This window comes from Sceloporus occidentalis, unplaced genomic scaffold, assembly GCF_023333645.1.
Source record: "Sceloporus occidentalis isolate IW3139 unplaced genomic scaffold, rSceOcc1.0.p SCAF_544, whole genome shotgun sequence".
Lineage (NCBI taxonomy): Eukaryota > Metazoa > Chordata > Lepidosauria > Squamata > Phrynosomatidae > Sceloporus > Sceloporus occidentalis.
In genome coordinates, this window is record NW_028317524.1 from 29,021 (window position 1) to 56,831 (window position 27,811).

The 27,811-nt window shown below is 54.8% G+C and overlaps 2 protein-coding genes and 1 non-coding gene across 3 annotated transcripts; 2 read left to right on the forward strand and 1 right to left on the reverse strand.

The window, feature by feature from the left end:
- The first annotated feature begins 899 nt into the window (after window positions 1-899).
- Window positions 900-12,291, forward strand: LOC149271151 (DNA-directed RNA polymerase II subunit RPB1-like). The gene is made up of 29 exons (XM_089507573.1): window positions 900-986; window positions 2,117-2,249; window positions 2,390-2,526; window positions 2,645-2,818; window positions 2,967-3,248; window positions 3,474-3,635; window positions 3,842-4,062; window positions 4,162-4,294; window positions 4,392-4,516; window positions 4,601-4,811; window positions 5,078-5,287; window positions 5,368-5,536; window positions 5,664-5,758; window positions 5,852-6,055; window positions 6,155-6,377; window positions 6,469-6,652; window positions 6,746-6,917; window positions 7,001-7,106; window positions 7,407-7,612; window positions 7,701-7,925; window positions 8,020-8,266; window positions 8,355-8,455; window positions 8,572-8,676; window positions 9,240-9,422; window positions 9,941-10,144; window positions 10,224-10,410; window positions 10,579-10,692; window positions 10,832-10,981; window positions 11,135-12,291. The coding sequence occupies exons 1-29, from the start codon at window positions 900-902 to the stop codon at window positions 12,289-12,291; spliced, it is 5,907 nt and encodes a 1,968-aa protein (XP_089363699.1).
- A 2,787-nt stretch (window positions 12,292-15,078) lies between these two features.
- On the reverse strand, window positions 15,079-15,150 carry TRNAG-UCC (transfer RNA glycine (anticodon UCC)). The gene has a single exon. It is a non-coding gene; the product is annotated as a tRNA-Gly (tRNA).
- Window positions 15,151-19,744: 4,594 nt separating this feature from the next.
- LOC149271153 (asialoglycoprotein receptor 1-like) lies at window positions 19,745-23,469 on the forward strand. Its single transcript, XM_089507569.1, has 7 exons — window positions 19,745-19,850; window positions 20,258-20,353; window positions 20,427-20,498; window positions 20,904-20,984; window positions 21,867-22,018; window positions 22,707-22,813; window positions 23,325-23,469. Exons 1-7 carry the CDS (start codon window positions 19,745-19,747, stop codon window positions 23,467-23,469), a joined length of 759 nt encoding a protein of 252 aa, XP_089363695.1.
- The last annotated feature ends 4,342 nt before the right edge of the window (window positions 23,470-27,811 follow it).

Genomic DNA, 27,811 nt, shown 5'->3' on the forward strand with positions numbered 1-27,811 from the left:
CCCTCAACCAACACTATCACCCGTTACATAGCGCCAACCATTCCGCCGCGCCGTACAAAGGGCAGAAAATACACGGAAATGTTCCGTTAAAACAAAAGCCGCAGCTTCTGACGGGTTAATTGAGGCCAGATCTCACCGATGCAGTAACATTCGCTTTAAGCAACGTTTCTCTGGAGAAAAGCAGCAGAGGCCTAAGGAACTCATTGAAGCCACGGCCTTTCCTAAAAGACTGCCCGCGTTACTCGCCCAGTATCCAAGATGTGCTTCTACGCAATCCCGGGGATGTGCGGCCTACAGCGGGAAAGACTGAATCTTGGTAGGATTACTCCAGTTGTGTTGAGGCGGTAACTGCTACCGTATTCAATAAAGCGGACGTGGAAAAATGAAATTCAGAGCCGTCACGCACACGTAAACCGAAAGAAAGGTTAGGAGCGGCGGTAAATGACCACCATAACCCAATTGCGCATGCACGCAACCACCCATATTACCCGAAGCCCATTGGTTGAAATGCACGTCCATATTGGCTTGTTCCCGCCTTCCGTATCACCAGCCAATCACAGAGTCCGAATTCTTCCCCAGAATTAGAGCGTCAGAAGGGACCTTCCAGCAGATAGTTTCGAAAACAGAACATGTGTGCGCATGCGCGGCTAAACTCCGCCCTCCCGGTTGACGTCGTGGGATTGGACCAATCCTAGGTCCAGCTTGGCTTGTCGGCCCGTGCATTTTGCTCCCGGAGACCCCGCATATGGACTCTCACTCTATATAAGAAAGGAGACAGCGCATTCTGGCTTTAGTTGCGCGGAGAGCGCCAGCGGCGAATACCTCGGAGAGGAAGCTGCTGCTGTTAGCCCCCGCGGCCAGTTGATTATAGCGTATATACACAAGGCATCACCGCAACCATGCACGGGCCGCCCACCGGGGACAGCGCGTGCCCTTTACGAATAATCAAACGGGTCCAGTTCGGTGTTCTGGGCCCAGATGAGCTGGTGAGAGACTGGCGGAGAGGGCGGAGTCTACGGGAAGGGCGGGCTTGGAGCCGGAAGTCAGAGCCCCGTGTGATTGGCTGCGAGTGTTATTGTTTTTAGCTGGGAGAATGGTGCCCCCCAAACATGCCCCGGTTTACTGTGGGAGGGGGGCTTGGTGTTGGGGGCCATTCTGTTGTTGGGGGGGGTTCTCTCTGCTGCTTGCAGTGTCCCGGGTGATATGCTGGTGTTACGGGGGTAATGTGTGTTACTGGTCTGTTATTGGGGTAGGTTATGCGGTGTGCTGTGCCCCGGGGTGATACGCTGGTATTACGGGGTTAATGTGTGTATCGGGGTAAGTTGGCTGCAGTACCCCGGGGGAATACGTTGGTATTATGGGGGTACTGGGGTAGGTTATGGTGTGTGCCCCAGGGTGATATGCTGGTGTTACGGGGTTAATGTGTTACTGGCATGGTGTTGGTGTATGCTGGTATTACGGGGTTAATAGATTTGGTATATCGGGGTAGGTTATGTTGGCTGCAGTGTCCCGGGGGAGTACGCTGGTATTATGGGGTTACTGGGGTAGGTTATGGTGGGTGGGTGCTCTGGGGTGTTACGCTGGAATTACGGGGTTAATAATGTTGGTGTATCGGGGTAACTTATGCTGCGTGCAGTGTCCCGGGTGATACGCTGTTATTACGGGGTTAATGTGTGTTACTGGTATGATGTTGGTGTATCGGGTGAAACGCTGGTATTACGGGGTTAATAGTGTTGGTGTATCGGGGTAAGTTGGCTGCAGTACCCCGGGGGGAATACGCTGGTATTATGGGGGTACTGGGGTAGGTTATGGTGCGTGTGTGCCCCGGGGTGATACGCTGGAATTACGGGGTTAATAGTGTTGGTGTCCCGGGGTGATACGCTGGAATTAGGGGGTTAAGTGTTGGTGTATCGGGTGAAACGCTGGTATTACGGGGTTAATAGTGTTGGTGTATCTGGGTAAGTTGGCTGCAGTACCCCGGGGGGATACGCTGGTATTATGGTGGTACTGGGGTAGGTTAGGTGGGGGGCTACTGGTGGGGTGTTTGTGGCTATAAATTGAGTTTAATGGTTCTCTTTAATATCCCCCCCCCCCCCCCCCCCCCCCCCCCCCCCAGAAAAGGATGTCCGTCACCGAGGGCGGCATTAAGTATCCGGAGACGATGGAGGGCGGACGCCCCAAACTTGGCGGGCTGATGGATCCTCGGCAGGGGGTCGTGGAAAGGACGGGACGCTGTCAGACATGTGCCGGTACGCTTCTCTCCGGGACCCCCCGATGCTTTGTCTTGAGGGCTCCTCGTGGGTTTTAGGGGTGCTAACGTGTGTGTGTTGGGGGGCATTTACTTCGCATGCCGCTTATAAACTCTTCTCCTTACCGTCTCTGCCCGCAGGTAACATGACTGAGTGTCCCGGGCACTTCGGGCACATCGAGCTGGCCAAGCCCGTCTTCCACGTGGGCTTCTTGGTCAAGACCATGAAGGTTTTACGGTGCGTCTGCTTCTTCTGCTCCAAGCTCCTCGTGGATGCGGTGAGTCGCTTGCGTTGCCTTGGTAATGGGGTATAGCCGGGCTCTCCTCCCGGGCCCCCGCTCTCCTCCCGGGCCCCCCGCTCTCCGCCGCTAACCTCCATGTTCCTCCCGTCTGCAGAACAACCCGAAGATCAAGGATATCCTGACAAAGTCTAAGGGGCAGCCGAAGAAGCGCCTGACCCACGTGTACGAGCTGTGCAAGGGCAAGAACATCTGTGAAGGAGGGGAAGAGATGGACAACAAGTTCGGCGTGGAGCAGAACGAGGGGGATGAAGACATTCAGAAGGAGAAGGTGAGTCCAGGGTGGAATTATTTTTGGCCCTTTGAGGGGCAGTTGCAGGGTCTGGGGGGTGGTTTGGTGGTCTCGGTTTGGAAGCCGTGTTCCCGGTCCGTTGGTTAGGGTGGGCGTCATGTGACTAATCGTGAATAATGTGCCGCAGGGACACGGTGGCTGCGGCCGCTACCAGCCGCGCATCAGACGCTCCGGCCTGGAGCTGTACGCCGAGTGGAAGCACGTGAACGAGGACTCGCAGGAGAAGAAGATCCTGCTCAGCCCCGAGCGGGTGCACGAGATCTTAAAGCGGATCACGGACGAGGAGTGCTTCATCCTGGGCATGGAGCCTCGCTACGCCCGTCCGGAGTGGCTCATCGTGACCGTCCTGCCGGTCCCCCCTCTGTGCGTGCGGCCGGCGGTCGTTATGCAAGGATCGGCCAGGAACCAGGTGAGGGGAGACCGCCGTGGCTTCTGGTTGGCGTGGCTTATGCTGTATGAGGTGGAAGCCAGGGCGTAGGTGACCGGTCTGCTTTAACCGCGCCAAATGCGTGCGTTATAAACCCGACAGACTGTTCTCTGGACACACGTGGCGGGCTGTTGCCGTAGTAACTCTAAGGAACGTTCAGCCCGACGTCCGATGCTCACGTGTCCGCTCTCCGACCTCTTCCCCCAGGACGACTTGACGCACAAACTGTCCGACATCGTGAAGATTAACAACCAGCTGAGACGCAACGAGCAGAACGGAGCGGCGGCTCACGTGATCGCGGAGGACGTCAAGCTTCTGCAGTTCCACGTGGCCACCATGGTGGACAACGAGCTTCCTGGACTCCCGCGGGTGAGAGAGTCATTAAAGGGCGGCTTGCACCACGCTCGTGAGCTTTGGTTGCCGTCGTAGGGTTGTAAGGACCGGTTATGTCGTTTGTCTCAGTCGTGTAACTGGTTCTCTACCCGTGGTTTGACCCCGGCTGTCGCGCACGCTGGGGGGGTCCGGTGACCAGGCACATGGGTAGGTCTGACGCCGCTCGCTTGCTCTTCCTACAGGCCATGCAGAAGTCTGGGCGACCCTTGAAGTCTTTGAAGCAAAGATTGAAGGGGAAGGAAGGCCGAGTGCGAGGAAACCTCATGGGGAAGAGAGTGGACTTCTCGGCCCGGACGGTCATCACCCCGGACCCCAACCTCTCCATCGACCAGGTCGGGGTCCCGCGATCCATCGCTGCCAACATGACCTTCCCAGAGATCGTCACCCCCTTCAACATCGACAGGTGGGATAGGAGCTCGCGCCTCGGGGTGGGGGGTTTCTCTTAGACCCCCGCCGCGCCCCCCCAGCCCCCCCCCCCGCTGAGCTGTCGTTGTGTTTGCAGGCTGCAGGAGTTGGTGCGCAGAGGGAACAGTCAGTACCCGGGGGCCAAGTACATCATCCGAGATAACGGCGACCGCATCGACCTCCGCTTTCACCCCAAACCCAGCGACCTGCACCTGCAGATAGGGTATAAGGTAAGCGTCGCTCGGAGCGCCGGGCGGCCAGTGGGAGTGGCTTGGCTCGCCTTCGTTAATCCGCGCCGGGGTTAAAGTGACTCTGTTTCTCCGACAGGTGGAAAGGCACTTGTGTGACGGGGACATCGTCATCTTCAACCGACAGCCCACGTTGCACAAAATGTCTATGATGGGTCACAGGGTGCGGATTCTGCCGTGGTCCACCTTCCGACTTAACCTCAGGTAAGACCCCCCGGCTGGGTAAGAAGACGCCCGCCTGTCCCGAGGGCCTCGCTCGCTCACCGCAGCCTCGCTTGTCTCCGGCAGCGTCACCACTCCGTACAACGCCGACTTTGATGGCGACGAGATGAACCTTCACCTTCCTCAGTCGCTGGAGACCAGGGCCGAGATCCAGGAGCTGGCTATGGTGCCGCGCATGATCGTGACGCCTCAGTCGAACCGGCCCGTCATGGGTATTGTGCAGGACACCCTGACCGCGGTGCGCAAGTTCACCAAGCGCGACGTCTTCATGGAAAGGGTGAGACGTGGGGGATGGGAAGTTTCTCGGTGTCTCGTAATGGCGGATCAGACCCTTCGGCCCCATATAGTTTATACAGCCTCGTACCTTAACCAGTCGCTGGCCTCGTCTTAGCCGTATGTCTATCCCATGCGTGTTTATATCCCCTCGCTGTATTACCCTCTACCACCTCTGCTGGAAGGCAGCTTCCTTCTTAATGTAGTTTTGCTGGTGACGGTGAAGGCACGGGTGTTCATGTCCGTCACACTTTGTCTCGTCTCCTCCAGGGTGAAGTTATGAACCTGCTCATGTTCCTGTCCACGTGGGATGGGAAGGTCCCTCAGCCGGCCATTCTCAAGCCGCGGCCCCTCTGGACCGGAAAGCAGATCTTCTCTCTAATTATTCCGGGTCATATTAATGCCGTCCGAACCCACAGTACGCATCCCGACGACGAAGACAGCGGGCCGTACAAACACATCTCACCCGGAGACACAAAGGTTTGTCTCCTGCTGGCTTAAACCAGAATCCATTCTCTTTGGGCTTTTTTCCTCCCCGACTAACCAGAGCCTCTGTTCAGGTGATCGTGGAAAACGGGGAGCTGATTATGGGAATTCTGTGCAAGAAGTCGCTGGGAACGTCGGCCGGCTCGCTGGTCCACATATCTTACTTGGAGATGGGTCACGACACCACTCGTCTGTTCTACTCCAACATTCAGACCGTCATCAACACCTGGCTGCTCATCGAGGGTGCGTGCGAGGTCTCGGCGGGCGGCCGGGGTATCGGGACGAGCGTGACTGGAAGGGTCTCGCTGTGTCCTGGGAGAGGGAAGGAGGGGTGGAAATACACGGTTCAGACGTTCTCTGTTTGCTGCAGGTCACACCATCGGTATTGGAGACTCCATCGCTGACGCCAAAACCTATCAGGACATTCAGAACACCATCAAGAAGGCCAAGCAGGATGTGATAGAGGTGAGTCGGCCTCACGCGGCCCCCGGCAAGAGATCCCGGGCAGGCTTTTTCCACCCCTTTTTGTTGGATTCATGACTCTGTTCCTTCACCAAGGTCATCGAGAAGGCTCACAACAACGAGCTGGAGCCCACTCCTGGAAATACCCTCCGACAGACCTTCGAGAACCAGGTGAACAGGATCCTGAACGATGCCAGAGACAAGACTGGCTCCTCCGCCCAGAAATCCCTGTCCGAGTACAACAACTTCAAATCCATGGTGGTGTCTGGAGCCAAAGGCTCGAAGATCAACATCTCGCAGGTGAGGAGGAGACTTCTGTTGCGCCCCTGGGGGGGGGGGGTCACTTTCCCGTGCAGAGGTCGGGGGACGCGAGATCTCACGTGAATCCCTCTCTGCCAGGTCATCGCTGTGGTCGGGCAGCAGAACGTGGAGGGTAAGCGAATTCCGTTCGGATTCAAGCACCGGACCCTTCCTCACTTCATCAAAGACGACTACGGCCCAGAAAGCAGAGGCTTCGTGGAGAACTCGTACCTCGCCGGCCTCACGCCCACCGAGTTCTTCTTCCACGCCATGGGTGGAAGAGAAGGTCTGATTGATACAGCTGTGAAAACCGCTGAAACAGGTAGGCGCCCAGCGTGGCGGCTCGTCGCCTTTCCTCTCCATGCGCAGCCTCCGGCGCCGTCCGCCAATACCAGTCTTCTCCGCTCCCGCAGGCTACATCCAGAGACGTTTGATCAAGTCTATGGAGTCTGTCATGGTGAAGTACGACGCCACCGTCCGAAACTCCATAAACCAGGTGGTGCAGCTGAGATACGGCGAAGACGGCCTGGCCGGCGAAGGCGTGGAGTTCCAGAACTTGGCCACCCTGAAGCCCTCCAACAAGGCCTTCGAGAAGAAGTGAGTATTGGGATGTCGGCCCCACCGTGGCCCCCGCGGCGTGCGCTCCCGCCTCGCCGGCTTTTTGTGACCCTCTGCTCTCGCTGCCCCCAGGTTTAAGTTCGATTACACCAACGAGCGCGCCATGCGGCGGACCCTGCAGGAGGAGGTGGTGAAAGATGTCCTCAGCAATGCCCACATCCAGAACGAGCTGGAGAAGGAGTTTGAGAAGATGAGAGAGGACAGAGAGGTGCTGAGGGTGATCTTCCCCACCGGTGACAGCAAGGTAAGCGAGGAACGCGGCGGGTCTCGGAGGCGCGCATGGTGCGTAATTTGTGACTCTGAATGTGTGACTTGTTCCATGCGCAGGTCGTCCTTCCGTGTAATCTTCTGAGGATGATCTGGAACGCGCAGAAGATCTTCCACATTAATACCCGGATGCCGACGGATCTTCACCCTCTTAAAGTGTTGGATGGTGAGTGGCCTGCAGTCCCTCGCTCGCCTAGGGTCGCCTCGCTAGTCCCCCCTTAGTCCTGTAGTCAGACCCCGGCTTCCAAGACCGCGCTGGGTACAGATATTGTTGGATAAATCGGGTTTCCGTTGTTTCTGGCCGGTAAAGAGTCCTCGTGTTACCTATGAGGTCTCCGGTCTATACCGTGCTGTCCCGAGCCCGTGACGCCAGTCTCGTCTCACATTATGTTGTCTTTATGAGCCACCTCTTCCGACTCGTGCTGCACGGTAGTGACAACCCCTGTGCGTGTGAATTACTTCTCAGGTGTCAAAGACCTCAGCAAGAAACTGGTGATCGTGAACGGGGACGATCCGCTAAGTCGTCAAGCGCAGGAGAACGCCACCCTCCTCTTCAACATCCATCTGCGCTCGACGCTGTGCAGCAGGCGCATGGTGGAGGAGTTCAGGCTCAGCGGGGAGGCCTTCGATTGGCTTCTCGGGGAGATTGAGTCCAAATTCAACCAAGCCGTGGTAAGAGTCGCCGGGCCGTCCGACGAAGTCTCTGTCTGCGCGTTCAGCGCTCGCGGCGAGCCTAACGGGGTCTCTCCTTCCTCCTCAGGCCCATCCCGGTGAGATGGTGGGAGCTCTGGCGGCTCAGTCTCTGGGGGAGCCGGCCACTCAGATGACTCTGAACACTTTCCACTACGCCGGCGTGTCGGCTAAGAATGTCACCCTGGGGGTGCCACGTCTGAAGGAGCTGATCAACATCTCAAAAAAGCCAAAGACCCCTTCGCTGACAGTGTTCCTGCTGGGACAGTCCGCCCGCGATGCCGAGCGCGCCAAGGTAAGGAACGCGGACCCCCGGAAACCCGCAAAACCCTACAATTCACCAATAATGCAACGCGATCGGCCCGTAACCGCTTAACGCTCTCCAACAGGACATCCTGTGCCGCTTGGAGCACACAACCCTGCGCAAGGTGACCGCCAACACCGCCATCTACTACGACCCCAACCCTCAAAACACCGTGGTGGCCGAAGACCAGGAGTGGGTGAACGTCTACTACGAGATGCCGGACTTTGACGTGACCCGCATCTCGCCCTGGCTGCTGCGTGTGGAGCTGGACCGGAAACACATGACCGACAGAAAACTGACCATGGAGCAGATTGCCGAGAAGATCAACGCAGGTCGGTCCTCGCCGTCCAACCTTATATCTGCCTCCTCGTGTCCGGCGGAGATTTTTACCCCTCTTATACCCCCTCTGGTCTGTTCCAGGTTTTGGCGATGATCTGAACTGCATCTTTAATGACGACAACGCCGAGAAACTGGTTCTTAGAATCCGCATAATGAACAGCGAGGAGAACAAAATGCAGGACGTGAGTGCGGGGCTGATGGAGTAGCGGCGCGCGAGTCGCGCATGTTGAGTTAGCGGGTCGCAGCCCTTATCTCCCTCCGCAGCCCTGCTCAGTTCTCTTGCTCTTTTATCCCCCAGGAGGAAGAGGTTGTGGATAAGATGGATGACGACGTTTTCTTGCGCTGTATCGAGTCCAATATGTTGACGGACATGACTCTACAGGGTATTGAACAGATTAGCAAGGTAAGAAGCGCACGTCTCCGCATGCTGGGACTTTAATGGGAACACCCACCAAATGTATGTGTTACTAACGCCCCTCTGGACGTACATGTACGTCAAGGTGATGTGATGCGCCTATGGATGTCGTGTCCTGACTTTTATCTCCTAACGATCCTGCTAGCTGCTCAGTACTGGGGGGGGGGGCATAATTAAGAGAAATATATTTAAAAATGTAATGAGGATACTTGTTGAGGAGCGCAGTGATGTCATCGTGACTTCACAGGCATCTGTTATTTTTAACCCCACTACTAGAAGTAAAGGAAAAAAGTCACAGCCCCAGACCCCTTAATCCGGTATAAAATATGTGGTAATATGTAAGGATGGATGTGGCCCCTCTGTGGGGTATTTCTGTAACCAGGGCATGTTACTGAACATAAATTGGGGGCAGCAGCGGCACAGATTGTGGTTTGTGTATTTCTATGGGGGGGTGTTACGGTGTACGGCGCTGGGATTTCTGCTCATGGAACTCTTTTCCTGTGTAAGATGTATGTAATGTCCGTGGCTCGGTACACGCGTGTCTCCTCCAGGTGTATATGCACCTGCCTCAGACCGACAACAAGAAGAAAATCATCATCACGGAAGACGGAGAGTTCAAAGCTCTGCAGGAGTGGATTCTGGAGACTGACGGCGTCAGTTTAATGCGCGTCCTCAGCGAGAAAGACGTGGATCCTGTGCGCACTACTTCCAACGACATCGTGGAGATATTCACGGTGAGCGCGCCCGCCTCCCCCCCCCCCTCGGTGCGGCCCGCCTTCTCTCCCCCCCCCCCCTCGGCGTGGCCCGCCTTCTCTCCCCCCCCCCTCGGCGTGGCCCGCCTTCTCTCCCCCCCCCCCTCGGCGTGGCCCGCCTTCTCTCCCCCCCCCTCGGCGTGGCCCGCCTTCTCTCCCCCCCCTCGGCGTGGCCCGCCTTCTCTCCCCCCCCCTCGGCGTGGCCCGCCTTCTCTTCCCCCCCCCCCCTTGGCGTGGCCCGCCTTCTCTTCCCCCCCCCCTTGGCGTGGCCCGCCTTCTCTTCCCCCCCCCCTTGGCGTGGCCCGCCTTCTCTCCCCCCCCCCCCTTGGCGTGGCCCGCCTTCTCTCCCCCCCCCCCTCGGCGTGGCCCGCCTTCTCTCCCCCCCCCCCCCCCTCGGCGTGGCCCGCCTTCTCCCTCAACCTCCCATGCCCCCCCCCCCGGCGTGGCCCCCCTCCCCCTCGGTGCGGCCCGCCTAACGCTCTGTCGCGCTCACGTTACAGGTCCTGGGTATCGAAGCGGTCAGGAAAGCTCTGGAGAGAGAGCTGTACCACGTCATCTCATTCGACGGTTCCTATGTGAACTATCGGCACTTGGCGCTTCTGTGCGACACCATGACCTGTAGGGGCCATCTCATGGCCATCACCCGTCACGGAGTCAACAGGCAGGACACTGGGCCACTCATGAAGTGTTCCTTTGAAGAGACTGTAAGTTTTGGGGGGTTTTGTGGTGTTTGGGTATCCATTTTTTGGGGGGTTTTTTGAGGCTCATTGTTAATGTCTCTAGGTCGACGTTCTCATGGAAGCGGCGGCTCACGGAGAGACTGACCCCATGAAGGGGGTGTCTGAGAATATTATGCTGGGTCAGCTGGCCCCGGCTGGCACCGGCTGCTTTGACTTGTTACTGGATGCGGAGAAGTGTAAATTCGGGATGGAGATTCCTACCAACATTCCGGGACTGGGAGCCGCCGGACGTGAGTTGTGGGAGTTATATTTAGTTTTGCGGATGGGCTGCGTTCAGGGTACATAGTTTCCCCCAAGGGGGCAGTTATGGACGTTTCTGGGATGCTGCATATCGGCCGGCTGGCAACCAAACCTCATGGCTCCGTGTCTTCAATGTCTTTCATTTCAATTTCCAACAGCAACTGGAATGTTCTTTGGAACTGCCCCTAGCCCGATGGGCGGAATGTCCCCTGCTATGACCCCGTGGAATCAGGGAGCCACCCCAGCATATGGCGCATGGTCCCCCAGTCTGGGTGAGTATATAAGCTGAGAGGAGTCATTCACTCAGCCTCGTGATGGCTCGGTTGGCCAGCTTTTGACAGCGTTGTGGCCCCCTGGCTTTGTTCCGCCTCTGTATAAAGAATATGTCCAACACCTGCCTTTCTTCTACAGGGAGTGGTATGACCCCTGGGGCAGCTGGTTTCTCTCCCAGTGCCGCGTCAGACGCCAGTGGCTTCAGCCCAGGGTACTCTCCAGCATGGTCCCCCACGCCCGGTTCTCCTGGATCCCCCGGACCGGCCAGTCCGTATATACCTTCTCCAGGTACGCGACTTGATGAAGCTGCGAGCAGTTAATGGTCGTTTTGTGTAATGGCGGCGGGGTCGTTGTGTAATGGCGGCGGCGGGGTCGTTGTGCTGTTCGGTGCTCCGGTACGGCGTAGGGCGTCTTCTGACCTTGTTTGTCTTTTGCTTGCAGGTGGTGCCATGTCTCCAAGCTACTCCCCAACATCTCCTGCTTATGAGCCTAGGAGCCCCGGTGGATACACCCCGCAAAGCCCGAGCTATTCCCCCACCTCTCCTTCTTACAGTCCTACTTCCCCCTCTTATTCTCCTACAAGCCCTAACTATAGCCCTACTTCTCCCAGCTACTCCCCCACAAGTCCGAGCTACTCCCCTACATCTCCGAGCTATTCTCCTACTTCTCCAAGTTATTCACCCACCTCACCGAGCTACTCCCCGACGTCTCCCAGCTACTCTCCCACTTCTCCCAGCTACTCTCCCACTTCTCCCAGCTACTCCCCAACTTCACCCAGCTACTCTCCCACCTCGCCCAGCTACTCCCCAACTTCACCTAGTTATTCCCCGACATCTCCCAGCTACTCGCCAACTTCACCTAGTTACAGCCCTACTTCCCCCAGTTATTCCCCAACCTCCCCATCCTACAGCCCTACATCTCCATCCTACTCGCCTTCGTCCCCCAACTACTCGCCTTCGTCCCCCAACTATACTCCTACGTCTCCCAGTTACTCGCCCACCTCTCCCAGTTACAGTCCAACCTCTCCCAGTTATTCTCCCACATCTCCCAACTACAGCCCTACCAGCCCCAGCTACTCTCCAACATCCCCCAGTTACTCTCCTTCCAGCCCACGCTACACACCCCAGTCTCCCAGTTACACTCCCAGTTCGCCCAGTTACAGCCCAAGCTCCCCCAGCTATTCCCCGACCAGCCCAAAATATACCCCGACCAGCCCCTCTTACAGCCCCAGCTCCCCCGAATATACGCCAACATCGCCAAAGTACTCCCCTACATCACCAAAATACTCTCCTACGTCCCCCAAATATTCTCCGACCTCCCCCACCTACTCTCCCACAACACCCAAGTATTCCCCTACATCTCCGACCTATTCCCCCACCTCTCCTGTCTACACCCCGACCTCCCCGAAATATTCTCCTACGTCTCCGACTTACTCTCCGACGTCCCCGAAGTATTCACCGACGTCGCCCACCTACTCTCCTACCAGTCCCAAGGGCTCCACTTACTCTCCCACGTCTCCTGGATACAGCCCGACGTCGCCCACCTACAGCCTTACGAGCCCGGCCATCAGCCCCGACGACAGCGACGAGGAGAACTGAGGGCGCGGTCCGTGACGTTGGCGCGGAGAGATGTTTCCAGGCCTGGATAACATCCGTTGGTGTATATAGTATTTACCCCTCCCGGAAACGGGTGCCCCGGGGCCCTTCAGGGCAGCTTGGCGCTCTGTCGCGGGTGCCGTTGTGCTCGGACGGAGAGGCGTCCTGCGTTTTTACTGCTGAAACTTCTTACCGTGCAAAAGACACGATCGTACTTATTCCCTGGGATTCCGAGCCGCGAATACCCAGAATTCCCCTCCGACGACCTTCGATTCCAAAGGCCTGAATTTTAAGTCTTCAGTTGTGTTTTGGAGCCAAACCTGTAACTCGCTTAAATATAAACATTTTGGGGGGAGTTATGGCATTTTACTGTTCTGTTTTTTGTTTTTGTTTCTTGTCCTAAAAAGATGGTTTCTGGAGATGTCTCGTTAATGACGTTACTACGTATTTTTGGTGACCCTCTGCTATTTCTCAATAAATAAATTAATTTTGCATCGTCTGGTGTCTGCTTCGCAGCTTGCCGGCTGTCAGCTGGAACTGGTCACATGGGTGGTGCGGTTTAGTCGAGGAAGGAAAGGTTTGCCAGATCTTTAGACACTCGGGCGGCCCCCGTGAAGACCCCAGAGCGAGGTTTGTAGGGAAATCTCATGGTGTTGGCGGAGAGCATATTGTAGAGAGACCTCAGTGAAAAGAACAAAAGGAAAGCCTCTGGCCTGCTAACTATTTGAATAAACAGAATCGGTGCTCCGTGGAGCCATAAAGTAGACCTTTAACCCCTTAATGACAAAGCCCGTATATGTACGGGCTCAAAACGCATTGTTTTCAATGGGTTTAGGGACCGCCCATTGTCCTTAAGGGTTTAAGAGACATTTAAATTCTTTAGATTTTACTAAACTGCCACTCTAAACTATTAGAAAGATAAAATGATGTTTTTCTGATTTGTGATCAGAAAGCAGGGCTTTACAACCTAGCGTTACAGATTGCAATGACTGCACTCAGCCACCAGAGGGGGCAATAGGAGAAGCCAGCGGGATTATCATCTAAAAAGAGCCGGCTGAGGCTCTTCTGCGTTCAGCAATGACGTTCCTCGAATGGCCGGACCGATGCTGGTTTCTGCCGACGGGGAGAGCCCAGGCTGGCGTTGGATCTCCGGTGGAGCGGTACGGCGATGTCTCTGCCGCTGTTACGCAGTCAGGATGTAGCTGTCCGTCCTACCGGTCTTCTTGACGCGGCTTTTAAGGATAGGCGGGAACGTCCTGAGGGCAGAAGGTTTTAAAATCCCTCCGCTTGTTGGATGCGACGCGGAACCAGCCGGGCTTTGGCTTAATGCAGGGCCGTGAAAGCGTTTCCAAAACATTCGGTTAGGGCCTCACAGTATCGAGCTACGGGATTGGTTGTAGTCTAATACCGGTTTATAGTCTGTAATACACAATTCGCTTAACGCTTCGGTCATCCACCTGCTCAGGACTTCTGTCAAAACTGGGAAAAGTAAAATGGCTGCGATGGGACAAGCGGCAAGAAACTTCCAGAACCTGTAAGCGATGCGTCCAAAGGGCCTAGGCTCGGGGAGGCAGCTATGCTCACCACTCTACCACTAACGCGTGCCATGGCTTCCCGGGGGCAGGAAGGGGCAATCAAATGACGTTTATGTCACAAGAAGCTGGTTCTAGCCATAAGAGTCACAACTGTGCCGGGTGTTCAGATTGTGGCGAAGGACAAAGTACCGCGGCTTCACAAGATAAAAGAAAATACAATACCTGTTGTACAGCGCTACAGAATATGGTGGTGCTATATAAGATGTTTCACCTCGGTGATAAGAGGTACGTTTTACTGACCCAGAAACTGCCGGAACATCCTGATTGGCCGATTAACAAAGTGAAATCCGTGAATTTCCGGGCCGACTTTTGGGGTCTGCCTTGGAGAAGCGAAATCATAAAAAATTGTAGTTTTGAGGGGGTTTTTCGGGTTTTTCCCAACATGCTCTCACAGCAATTATTTTCAAGTTTCTATAATTTTAAAGGAAACCATTATTTGTGCTAAAAAAAAAAGGAAGGAAATTTGTGTGGGAACATAAATGGCCCTGGAAATGAGGGGTAAAAAACATAAAGAGGTTTAAGGACGGGACGGGAGAAAAACAAGAGACCGGAATCTAACACAAGAGGGTCAGAGGCTGAGATGGAAGGGAGTTTTATTTTACTGAGAGGGTGGTAGATAAGTGGAACAGCCTCCCAGCAGAAGTGGTAGCAGGTAATACAGTGAGGGGATTTAAGCATGCATGGGATAGACATACGGCTGCGGATTAAGGTCTTTACAGCAGGAACGGGTTTGATTTCTGCCCCTGGGGAGGAGTATTTCAGCCACGTAGACTGGTTAGGAATGAAATTAGTATTCAGGAGCTCGGGATGAGGTCACTTCGTCCTCTGTCAGTGTGTTTAAGGAAACAAACTCAGGGGCCGACGCTCCACCTGAATCGCAAAGTATCTACAGCGCCATTAATACGAGGCTTCGTCCTCCCGCCTCATGTCTGAGCTTCAACTGGGATTCCGGCTGAAAGACTGATAAAGTATCCTGTGAGCCAGAATCCTCCAAAGGGTTAAATCGAAGGCTGCCGCTTGGCATGTAGGTTTGCCGGGCTCTCCGTTTGGAGATTTGGAGGAAGTCCCTTGAGGTTTAAGACTCCAATCCCTGACCGTGGCGAGAAGGATGAGCAAACTTTAGTTTGAGTAAAACCGCTGTGGCTGACGTGACGTCAAATCTCAGGGAGCGAGGCTACAGAAGAAAAAAAACAACTGCGTTGGCCGGGAACCGAACCCAGATCAACTGCTTGGAAGGCAGCTATGCTCACCACTATACCACCAGCGCTCAGTGACTGTCCTGCTGCACTCACCACTATACCACCAACACTCGGTGACTGTCCTGCTGCACTCACCACTATACCACCAACGCTCGGTGACCGTCCTCCTGCGTTCACCACTATACCACCAACGCTCGGTGACTGTCCTCCTGCGTTCACCACTATACCACCAATGCTCGGTGACTGTCCTGCTGCACTCACCACTATACCACCAGCGCTCAGTGACTGTCCTGCTGCACTCACCACTATACCACCAACACTCGGTGACTGTCCTGCTGCACTCACCACTATACCACCAACGCTCGGTGACCGTCCTCCTGCGTTCACCACTATACCACCAACGCTCGGTGACTGTCCTCCTGCATTCACCACTATACCACCAACGCTCGGTGACTGTCCTCCTGCACTCACCACTATACCACCAATGCTCGGTGACTGTCCTGCTGCACTCACCACTATACCACCAATGCTCGGTGACTGTCCTGCTGCACTCACCACTATACCACCAATGCTCGGTGACTGTCCTCCTGCACTCACCACTATACCACCAATGCTCGGTGACTGTCCTGCTGCACTCACCACTATACCACCAACGCTCGGTGACCGTCCTCCTGCGTTCACCACTATACCACCAGCGCTCGGTGACTGTCCTCCTGCATTCACCACTATACCACCAACGCTCGGTGACTGTCCTCCTGCATTCACCACTATACCACCAACGCTCGGTGACTGTCCTCCTGCACTCACCACTATACCACCAACGCTCGGTGACTGTCCTCCTGCGTTCACCACTATACCACCAACGCTCGGTGACTGTCCTCCTGCATTCACTACTATACCACCAACGCTCGGTGACTGTCCTCCTGCACTCACCACTATACCACCAATGCTCGGTGACTGTCCTGCTGCACTCACCACTATACCACCAACGCTCGGTGACTGTCCTCCTGCACTCACCACTATACCACCAATGCTCGGTGACTGTCCTGCTGCACTCACCACTATACCACCAACGCTCGGTGACTGTCCTCCTGTGTTCACCACTATACCACCAACGCTCGGTGACTGTCCTGCTGCACTCACCACTATACCACCAACGCTCGGTGACTGTCCTGCTGCACTCACCACTATACCACCAATGCTCGGTGACTGTCCTGCTGCACTCACCACTATACCACCAACGCTCGGTGACTGTCCTCCTGCGTTCACCACTATACCACCAACGCTCGGTGACTGTCCTCCTGCGTTCACCACTATACCACCAACTTAGGACTTCAGAGGTCTCTCCCGTCTTGGCCTATAGCAGGTGCCACGGGGACATCCGTCAATCATCCAATGACTTCATTGCGTATCATCCGCCACGCGGTGCCAGTTCTCCTTGTGCCATCTTCTTATTTTCAGGAATAGATGAGAAGAAGGGTTTTTTCGCCCAGTTTTTAGTTTGACTAGTAGCTCTAGATGACCTCCAAACCCTGGCAGAGGGCCAGCCGGGGTCGATGCTCCAGGGCTTCCTACGGCCATTGTGTAGACCTTATTTTTGGGACTGATTTGTTTCGGTTGTGGGGAGGATATTGAAAAAATTCCACGAAGTTGAGGAATCCGGGGCAGGAAGCGCAGAGCCCGGTCAACTCTTTCCCAAATATACGTGCGCAGCAGTGTTAGCGCGAGCGGGTGGCGGAAGGTGTGACGGAGTGGGTTCCCCCAAGCGATGGTGTAAGGGGAGAGAGAAGCTTCAGGAGAAAATCCTGTGTGGTACCAGGGAGCCCACGTTCCCACTGCATATATTATCCCAGGGGCAGAATTTAATTTTCTGTATTGCACCCGCCCCCCGCCCCCCCTTTGTTGCCTTCCTGCCCCTGTCTCCAATGTGACAGGATGTTCAAAAGCAGGAATGGTATGGTATATAAAGGAGTGAGCGGAGCCGGGCATCTGTTTTACACCAAGCTGGGGGAATAGACGGATGAGGGGTGCACTCGGTATGGATCGAGCTGAGAGTACGTGACGTGAGGATATGCAGTCCCTGGGAATCGGGCATGTGGGGTGCTATCCCAGTGTATGCTGCCATATTAACAGGTCCTTAATAGTTCTATAGGGAGCCGAGGGAGGGTAGGAAACAAATACACAAGTGGGGCAAACACACCTAAAGTGACGATGGGGAGGTCGTGGGGGGTCCGCCGGTTACCGGAAGCATCTTCTCTTCTCTTGTGTTTTTACGTGTGATTCCACAAATGGACACCAGTGGCGTCTGGTGTACAGAGGCTTTTAGGCAGTGTCTGCCCCATGGCTGGATCCTTCCTGTGTTTCTTCATGCGCAGTCTCTTTTGCTATAAGCTGCCGGTCCTCTCTAGCACCATTCGCCGAATCTCCCACAGGCAGTGATGACCTCCATTGGTCTTGGGATATATGAGAGCTGCCTCTGCCCCCCCATGGGGCAGTTGTTTAACCATGAAATAGTTAACGTGAAATAGTTAATAGCGATGCTGATTACTATTCTTGGGAAGGAAGAGCATTTAGTGGATTCTGTTGATTCTGCTTATTTTAGAGATAATGGGGGGGGGGGGGGTTTGTTCCTTCACTGGAAGAGATAGGGGGTTACCGGAGCGCAGAAACCTTTAAGACAAGCAACAGAAGTAAAGGAGTCACAGAACAGGGATCCACCGCCCAGGTAACACCAGGGATAACAGAAGGCAAGGAAAAAGGGGCATTCTCAGCTTAATAATTAGGAAAGGAAGGAATTTATTGGGGTGCTTTCTGTATAATGGGGCTTGTGCCGTGTCTGTACACTGTGTATATCGGGGTGCAATGTCTGTACACTGTGTATATCGGGGTGCAATGTCTGTACACTGTGTATATCGGGGTGCCGTGTGTACACTGTGTATATCGGGGTGCCGTGTGTGTACACTGTGTATATTGGGGTGCCGTGTCTGTACACTGTGTATATAGGGGTGCCGTGTCTGTACACTGTGTATGTAGGGGTGCTGTGTGTGTACACTGTGTATATCGGGGGGGGGGGGGGGGGTCCACACACTGTGTATTTCGGGGTGCAGTGTCTGTACACTGTGTATATTGGGGTGCTGTGTGTGTACACTGTGTATATCGGGGGCGTGTCTGTACACTGTGTATATCGGGGTGCAGTGTCTGTACACTGTGTATGTCGGGATGCTGTGTCTGTACATTGTGTATGTTGGGGTGCTGTGTATATCGGGGTGCAGTGTCTGTACACTGTGTATATGGGGGTGCAGTGTCTGTACACTGTGTATATCGGGGTGCAGTGTCTGTACACTGTGTATATCAGGGGGTGCTGTGTCTGTACACCGAGTATATGGGGGTGCAGTGTCTGTACACTGTGTATATGTAGGTGCTGTGTCTGTACACCGTGTATATGGGGGTGCAGTGTCTGTACACTGTGTATATCGGGGTGCTGTGTCTGTACTCCGAGTATATGGGGGTGCAGTGTCTGTACACTGTGTATATGGGGGTGCAGTGTCTGTACACTGTGTATATGGGGGCGCAGTGTCTGTACACTGTGTATATCGGGGTGCTGTGTCTGTACACCGTGTATATGGGGGTGCAGTGTCTGTACACTGTGTATATCGGGGTGCTGTGTCTGTACACCGTGTATATGGGGGTACAGTGTCTGTACACTGTGTATATCGGGGTGCTGTGTCTGTACACTGTGTATGTTGGGGTGCTGTGTATATCGTGGGTGCTATGTCTGTACACTGTGTATATTGGGGTGCTGTGTGTGTACACTGTGTAATCGGGGTGCCGCGTGTGTACACTGTGTATGTCGGGTGCAGTGTCTGTACACTGTGTATATCAGGGTGCTGTCTCTGTACACTGTGTAATTGGGGTGCCGCGTGTGTACACTGTTTATATGGGGGTGCAGTGTCTGTACACTGTGTAATTGGGGTGCCGCGTGTGTACACTGTGTATGTCGGGGTGCCGTGTCTGTACACTGTGTATGTCAGGGTGCACCATGCGCACGTGTTCTAGGTATTGGGGTGCACGCCGTGTATCGGGGGGTTCTTGGGACTCGTAGAGGATAAAAGTATCCCCGGTTTTCAGAAGAGACGTTCTCTCTCCTGGGAAATGCCCAACGATCACCAGGACCAGCAGTGTCTGCAGCCGGAGGAACCTCTGGGGAGCCGCGCAGGTACAGCACTGTGTATACACGCAGACCCTAACCAGTCGCCATATGCTGATCCCGCGCATGTTTACATTCCCTCACTGGATTAGCCTTTCCCTTTACGTATTTAAAATGTCTCTCTCCTGTCTCTTCTCTCCCCCTCTCTCTTCGCTCCCTATCTTTTGAAGGAGATCCCCTCCCCCACTGGCCGTGTGGCCCTCATAGGGGGTTCTAGACCAGGATATTTTCCCCTATAACAGGCATAGGGTTTGTGTGATTTTCTGTCCCATGGCGGTTGGTAATCAAGGAGGAACTGAACGCAGATCCAAAAATAGTCCTATAGTACCTGGAAAAGGTGACAGAGCTGCTTCCACGGGGGTCTGGCTGGGAGGTTCGAGCCGAGACCCCAATCAGTCCGCGGTGGGGTTAATAAGGCGTGGAGGCTGATTCTCTGTATCTCTACAGTCTTCAAGATGGGCTCCTGGTACAACTCGTCCTCCTCGCGTCTCCTCAACGGCCTGTGCTGCACCTGCGCGTTATTCCTCTTCATCATCATCATCCTCATCGTGTGTCTCAGGAGTAAGTGTCCCTCAAATCAATGTCTACTCAAATACGGGGTCTTGACACAAATCCTCTGCGTTCCCCTTGCTCTGGCACTTATTACGAGACAGGGCCAGTCTCCGGCAGGGTCTGGGCTCCTCGTAGGACCTGCCTGGTAAAGGCCGCAGTTGAAGGACATCACTTCCTTGTTACTAGATGGAGGCTCCCATGAGCTCCTCGGCATGAGAGGAACCCGAGCAACCGTCCGATGCCCCAGATGGTGGGATTTTGGACCCTCCATGTTAGAGAACCAGCCGTCCATGTGAGAAATGTCCACCCATGTGGAGCCATCTCTGTGTTACCGCCGTTCACAGTCGCTGACTCCAGGTTCAAGGGAAAAGTTTGCATTCCACCACCACTGACCTGTATTTATTGTCACTTTACAGACCCGAGCGTGAAAGAGCCGGATCGGAGCTTGGATTATAAGATCGGTAACCTGAGTGTGGATGTGAACTCACGAGTGGATCGCTTGTCTCAGGACGGTGAGAATGCCCCGGGGGCAAAATTTGGTTGTCCGTAATAGGATTTTCTCTAAATGCTTTTCTGTTTTTTTAGACACAAGACTGATGGACAAACTAAAAGATGTTGAGGCGTCTCTACAAAAGATGGTGGCTGCAAGTGCTAAAGGTGGGTATAGGCTGAGCTTTCACCCCTCCTGGGGGTAATGTGAGAGTAGGCACCAGGGAGAAAGGGGAAGGATGAGGAATATCTGGAGCTACCATTGGAACCCCGAAGAGTGAAAGAATGGTGGGAGACGACCAAAGGTGTCCATTTCATCGGTCACGCAGCCACTCGGGTGCCTCTCTAACTGGTGGCATTTTAGGTCATTCAGCCTTATTCCATAACTAAACATTTCACATCATGATGGGGGTTACCATGAAAAGCTTTTGGGACTGTGATGACAAAGAAAACCGGGGGGCAGCTGCTGGGGCAGGTGGCTGAAATTACCCCCCCAAGCTGAATGTGACCAGCCCTCCCCAGGGGGGTTCTGATATGGGCTCTAATCGCTGTCGTTATTATCTCCTCGGACAGACACGCTGGAGAGGGACATGCAGAGAGTGATAGTGACCATGGCAAAGCTGCTGGAACGGGTGAAGACACTCCAAGTTAACGGTGAGAAGATGTGTCTGCTGAGAAGCAATCAGAGATACTCAAAGAGCGGCCTCAGAAGTACCTCAGGGGCCACACTTCACCAAGAGCCATAAGAACAGTTAATTCTAAAATGTATGACTTCGAATACTCAGCTGGAACAGGATATTTAGAAGGCTTATCCTGCCGTTCCACAGCACAATTAGGTCTTCTCATCAGTGGAAACACGATGGGGTCTCTAGTAGAAGAGCCTTGGCTCTACATGGACACCTCCTATATGAAGTGGGTTTTTATTGTACACAGCACTTAGTGAGGTCACATCATTCTACCCTCTCTCTGAAGGACTGTCCCCAGGGGCCGCTACTCAGCCTTCAGCCACCGGTTCCTCACATACATCCAGCCAATCACTGGCTGGTACCTTCTACTCTTAAATTGAGCTGGTCCAATTGACCTCTTTTACCTGCTCATTTAATTAATTTGGCCTCTCCGTTTGGTCCAGTCTTTTTGGCCTGTCTGTCTGGCCCATTCGACCTTTGCCTATGGTCAATTCAGCCTGTCCATATAGTCCCTTAGACCTGTCCTTATGGTCCATCCGTTCTGTCAGTATAGTCCAGTCCATTTGACGGTTGTTCAGAGACTCATATTGACCATTAAATGCTTCTCCATCGTTGGCTTGGTCTCTTTCGCCTTGGACAGCCATCCTCCCAAACATCTGACACAGACTGACCGCTCTTTGAAATGCAACCGGTTGGACGATGCGCTGTTATCATGAAGATCAGCCGCCAACTTTTCGTCAGGCTTTAAGGAGTTGACACTACGTTTTGGCTGATCTCTGTCTGTATTGTGTCATGTTTAGTCCTCCCCGCAACCTTCATGTTTTGGACCCCGCCATTTTCTCACCCCCAGGCTCCAAAGAGGATTCCTGCCCCCTGGGATGGGCGTACCACATGCTCAGCTGTTACTACTTCTCCAAGATAAGCAAATCCTGGGATGATTCCAAAAAACTATGCGAAGAGGATAATTCTCACCTGGTGGTTATTAACACTGAGGAGGAACAGGTGAGTGAAGCTGTGATCTATAAAGGGCAGCGTCACAGAGCTGTATGGATGGGGGTCAGCGTCGATGGGGGTCAGCGTCACAGAGCTGTATGGATGGGGTGCTGCGTCACAGAGCTGTATGGATGGGGTGCTGCGTCACAGAGCTGTATGGATGGGGGCAGCGTCACAGAGCTGTATGGATGGGGGCAGCGTCACAGAGAGGTATGGATGGAGTCAGCGTCACAGAGCGGTATGGATGGGGGCAGCGACACAGAGCTGTATGGATGGGGGGCTCTGTCACAGAGCTGTATGGATGGGGGGCAGCGTCACAGAGCGGTATGGATGGAGGGCTCTGTCACAGAGCTGTATGGATGGGGGGCAGCGTCACAGAGCTGTATGGATGGGGGCTGCATCACAGAGCTGTATGGATGGGGTCAGCGTCACAGAGCTGTATGGATGGGGGCTGCATCACAGAGCTGTATGGATGGGGTCAGCGTCACAGAGCTGTATGGATGGGGTGCTGCGTCACAGAGCTGTATGGATGGGGTCAGCGTCACAGAGCTGTATGGATGGGGGGCAGCATCACAGAGCTGTATGGATGGGGGGAAGCATCACAGACCTGTGTGGATGGGGGAAGCGTCACAGACCTGTGTGGATGGGGGGCTGCAGATCGGAGATGGTTTCCGTTGACGCTCTTCTCTCTCTCCAGGAATTTGTTTCCATGCTTTCCAAGCGGCAGTTCATGTGGATCGGACTGACGGATGTTGATGGGGAATGGAAATGGGTTGACGGGACCAAGTATGACTCCACCCCAAAGTAAGAGGATTCCAGATGAATCTTTGTGATAAAATCTCCCGTAACACCCGTCACGGACTTTAACGACGAACCCCTCCTGACCATTAATGCCCCGCACATGGCGCGTAGGCAATATAATGATGAGCAGAACTGCCTTTCATAATGCCTGGGTTAGATTCGCTATACAGCTCTTGGCCTCAGGGTTCCTCTGAGGTGGGGATACAGCTCCCCGGCACCCTGTAACCGAGGGGTCCATGGGGGTCAGCGAAGCAGCAGCTGCAAACAGGTATCCTCCAGGTAAAAGTATAATGTAGAGTTAAATCAGTGACATGCCCTGTATGATGTATAGTAAAATCAGTAAGATTTTCACACTCTTGATAGAAACTAATTTTTTCTTGGTTATCTCCATGGAGACAGGCAGACTTAATTGAAGCCACGGAACACAGAACCCGCACTTACGATTCATAACACATTCCTCAGTGGTCTCTCATTCGTGTGATGTGGTGATACTCTCTCTCACTTTGTATTGCAGGAATTGGATTGTTGGTCAGCCTGATGAGTTTTACGGCCACGGACTCGGCGGCGGGGAGGACTGTGCCCATCTACACTACAGTGGCGAGTGGAACGATGACCACTGCTCCCGCCAGTACAAATACATCTGTGAGAGGGAAGTCTAAATGAAACGTGGCCCCAAAAGTACCTGACGCTAGAGTATGAGTGACAGCCTCAGGAGCCGGTGAGGTCTCCCTGCACTCACTCAGCGCTTCAGAGCGACCTCTAATACTACAGGAGCTGCCACTGAAGACACAACCGGCACCTATCACCCCTCTCTGCTATTCCTGCACTGACCCCACACACTGCCCCTCCACCCTGCCCTGCAGCCCTCTCTGCTATTCCTATACTAACCCCCCCACACACAGCTCTGTCACTGCCCCTCCACCCTGCCCTGCAGCCCTCTCTGCTATTCCTATACTAACCCCCCCACACACAGCTCTGTCACTGCCCCTCCATCCTGCCCCGCACCCCTCTCTGCTATTCCTATACTAACCCCCCCACACACAGCTCTGTCACTGCCCCTCCACCCTGCCCTGCAGCCCTCTCTGCTATTCCTATACTAACCCCGCACACACACAGCTCTGTCACTGCCCCTCCATCCTGCCCCGCAGCCCTCTCTGCTATTCCTATACTAACCCCCCCACACACAGCTCTGTCACTGCCCCTCCATCCTGCCCCGCAGCCCTCTCTGCTATTCTTATACTAACCCCGCACACACAGCTCTGTCACTGCCCCTCCATCCTGCCCCGCAGCCCTCTCTGCTATTCCTATACTAACCCCCCCGCACACACAGCTCTGTCACTGCCCCTCCATCCTGCCCTGCAGCCCTCTCTGCTATTCCTATACTAACCCCCCCACACACACAGCTCTGTCACTGCCCCTCCATCCTGCCCCGCAGCCCTCTCTGCTATTCCTATACTAACCCCGCACACACAGCTCTGTCACTGCCCCTCCATCCTGCCCCGCAGCCCTCTCTGCTAGTCCTATACTAACCCCGCACACACAGCTCTGTCACTGCCCCTCCACCCTGCCCTGCAGCCCTCTCTGCTATTCCTATACTAACCCCCCCACACACAGCTCTGTCACTGCCCCTCCACCCTGCCCTGCAGCCCTCTCTGCTATTCCTATACTAACCCCGCACACACACAGCTCTGTCACTGCCCCTCCATCCTGCCCCGCAGCCCTCTCTGCTATTCCTATACTAACCCCCACACACACACAGCTCTGTCACTGCCCCTCCATCCTGCCCTGCAGCCCTCTCTGCTATTCCTATACTAACCCCGCACACACACAGCTCTGTCACTGCCCCTCCATCCTGCCCCGCAGCCCTCTCTGCTATTCCTATACTAACCCCCCACACACACACAGCTCTGTCACTGCCCTTCCACCCTGCCCTGCAGCCCTCTCTGCTATTCCTATACTAACCCCGCACACACACAGCTCTGTCACTGCCCCTCCATCCTGCCCCGCAGCCCTCTCCGCTATTCCTATACTAACCCCGCACACACACACAGCTCTGTCACTGCCCCTCCACCCTGCCCTGCAGCCCTCTCTGCTATTCCTATACTAACCCCGCACACACACAGCTCTGTCACTGCCCCTCCATCCTGCCCCGCAGCCCTCTCTGCTATTCCTATACTAACCCCGCACACACACACAGCTCTGTCACTGCCCCTCCATCCTGCCCCGCAGCCCTCTCTGCTATTCCTATACTACCCCCCCCACACACACACAGCTCTGTCACTGCCCCTCCATCCTGCCCCGCAGCCCTCTCTGCTATTCCTATACTAACCCCCCCGCACACACAGCTCTGTCACTGCCCCTCCATCCTGCCCTGCAGCCCTCTCTGCTATTCCTATACTAACCCCCCCACACACACAGCTCTGTCACTGCCCCTCCATCCTGCCCCGCAGCCCTCTCTGCTATTCCTATACTAACCCCGCACACACAGCTCTGTCACTGCCCCTCCATCCTGCCCCGCAGCCCTCTCTGCTAGTCCTATACTAACCCCGCACACACAGCTCTGTCACTGCCCCTCCACCCTGCCCTGCAGCCCTCTCTGCTATTCCTATACTAACCCCCCCACACACAGCTCTGTCACTGCCCCTCCACCCTGCCCTGCAGCCCTCTCTGCTATTCCTATACTAACCCCGCACACACACAGCTCTGTCACTGCCCCTCCATCCTGCCCCGCAGCCCTCTCTGCTATTCCTATACTAACCCCCACACACACACAGCTCTGTCACTGCCCCTCCATCCTGCCCTGCAGCCCTCTCTGCTATTCCTATACTAACCCCGCACACACACAGCTCTGTCACTGCCCCTCCATCCTGCCCTGCAGCCCTCTCTGCTATTCCTATACTAACCCCCCACACACAGCTCTGTCACTGCCCCTCCATCCTGCCCCGCAGCCCTCTCTGCTATTCCTATACTAACCCCGCACACACAGCTCTGTCACTGCCCCTCCATCCTGCCCCGCAGCCCTCTCTGCTAGTCCTATACTAACCCCGCACACACAGCTCTGTCACTGCCCCTCCACCCTGCCCTGCAGCCCTCTCTGCTATTCCTATACTAACCCCCCCACACACAGCTCTGTCACTGCCCCTCCACCCTGCCCTGCAGCCCTCTCTGCTATTCCTATACTAACCCCGCACACACACAGCTCTGTCACTGCCCCTCCATCCTGCCCCGCAGCCCTCTCTGCTATTCCTATACTAACCCCCACACACACACAGCTCTGTCACTGCCCCTCCATCCTGCCCTGCAGCCCTCTCTGCTATTCCTATACTAACCCCGCACACACACAGCTCTGTCACTGCCCCTCCATCCTGCCCCGCAGCCCTCTCTGCTATTCCTATACTAACCCCCCACACACACAGCTCTGTCACTGCCCTTCCACCCTGCCCTGCAGCCCTCTCTGCTATTCCTATACTAACCCCGCACACACACAGCTCTGTCACTGCCCCTCCATCCTGCCCCGCAGCCCTCTCCGCTATTCCTATACTAACCCCGCACACACACACAGCTCTGTCACTGCCCCTCCACCCTGCCCTGCAGCCCTCTCTGCTATTCCTATACTAACCCCGCACACACACAGCTCTGTCACTGCCCCTCCATCCTGCCCCGCAGCCCTCTCTGCTATTCCTATACTAACCCCCCACACACAGCTCTGTCACTGCCCCTCCATCCTGCCCCGCAGCCCTCTCTGCTATTCCTATACTAACCCCCCACACACACAGCTCTGTCACTGCCCCTCCATCCTGCCCCGCAGCCCTCTCTGCTATTCCTATACTAACCCCGCACACATAATTAATGTTCTTGCACTGCGTGTCCCGTTGTCAGATTATAAAATATCATATAATGTGAGATTTAAATCCTATATGCTGATGGAATTTATTTTATACGCAGGGAAATAAAACTATTTTTAATATGACTGAGGGTGTTTATTTAATTCATATTCCCTCCAGGAATGCAGCGTTTCTCCATATAATGGCTGTAGTGTTCCTGTAATAGCGCTTGGTGCAAGCTCTTGCATTGTATCCAGTCTGCCGGGAGGGGAGGCTGCCGGCTCGGCTGTTACATTATATCCAGTCTGCCGGGAGGGGAGGCTGCCGGCTCGGCTGTTACATTATATCCAGTCTGCCGGGAGGGGAGGCTGCCGGCTCGGCTGTTACATTATATCCAGTCCAGGGGGGGAGGCTGCCGGCTCGGCTGTTACATTATATCCAGTCTGCCGGGAGGGGAGGCTGCCGGCTCGGCTGTTACATTGCATCCAGTCTGCCGGGAGGGGAGGCTGCCGGCTCGGCTGTTACATCATATCCAGTCTGCCGGGAGGGGAGGCTGCCGGCTCGGCTGTTACATTGCATCCAGTCTGCCGGGAGGGGAGGCTGCCGGCTCGGCTGTTACATTGCATCCAGTCTGCCGGGAGAGGAGGTAATGCCACGTCTGCTGTCAGAGGGGACACTGAGCTGTCAGCGTATCCAACCAGCAGGACTGAACTTGGGGAAAAAGCATCCACTAAATGACGTGAAAGCGGCTGCCCTCCTCAGCAGCAAGTATCTGTCTCTTTACATAAGAGCGCTAGCTCTACTCCCATCACTCCAGGCCCTAGAACATGCCTGTGAGTGTTTCCTATCCAGGTTGTAGATTCCTTTGGGGAGGGAAATCACTCTGGTTTGGGTGGGCATCGTCGGGATGTAGTGAATATGGGGAAGGGTCAACCTCCAGGCTATGGTAGCTTTTAAGGGGTCTCTACCTTTCACATAAAGCGCTGCCCCTGCAAGATGTGGGGGTATAACGGATTCCCTTCTGTTTTCTACATCTCCTCTAGATTGTAAGCTTTTGGGCCCAGCAAACTGCCATCAGGATATAAATTGCAATGAATGAGAGTGTTATAGAGAATTTGTTGGCCGTTGCCATGGAGACGGAGCAGAGGTCGGTTGGGTGAGTATAATAAGCGTGCGT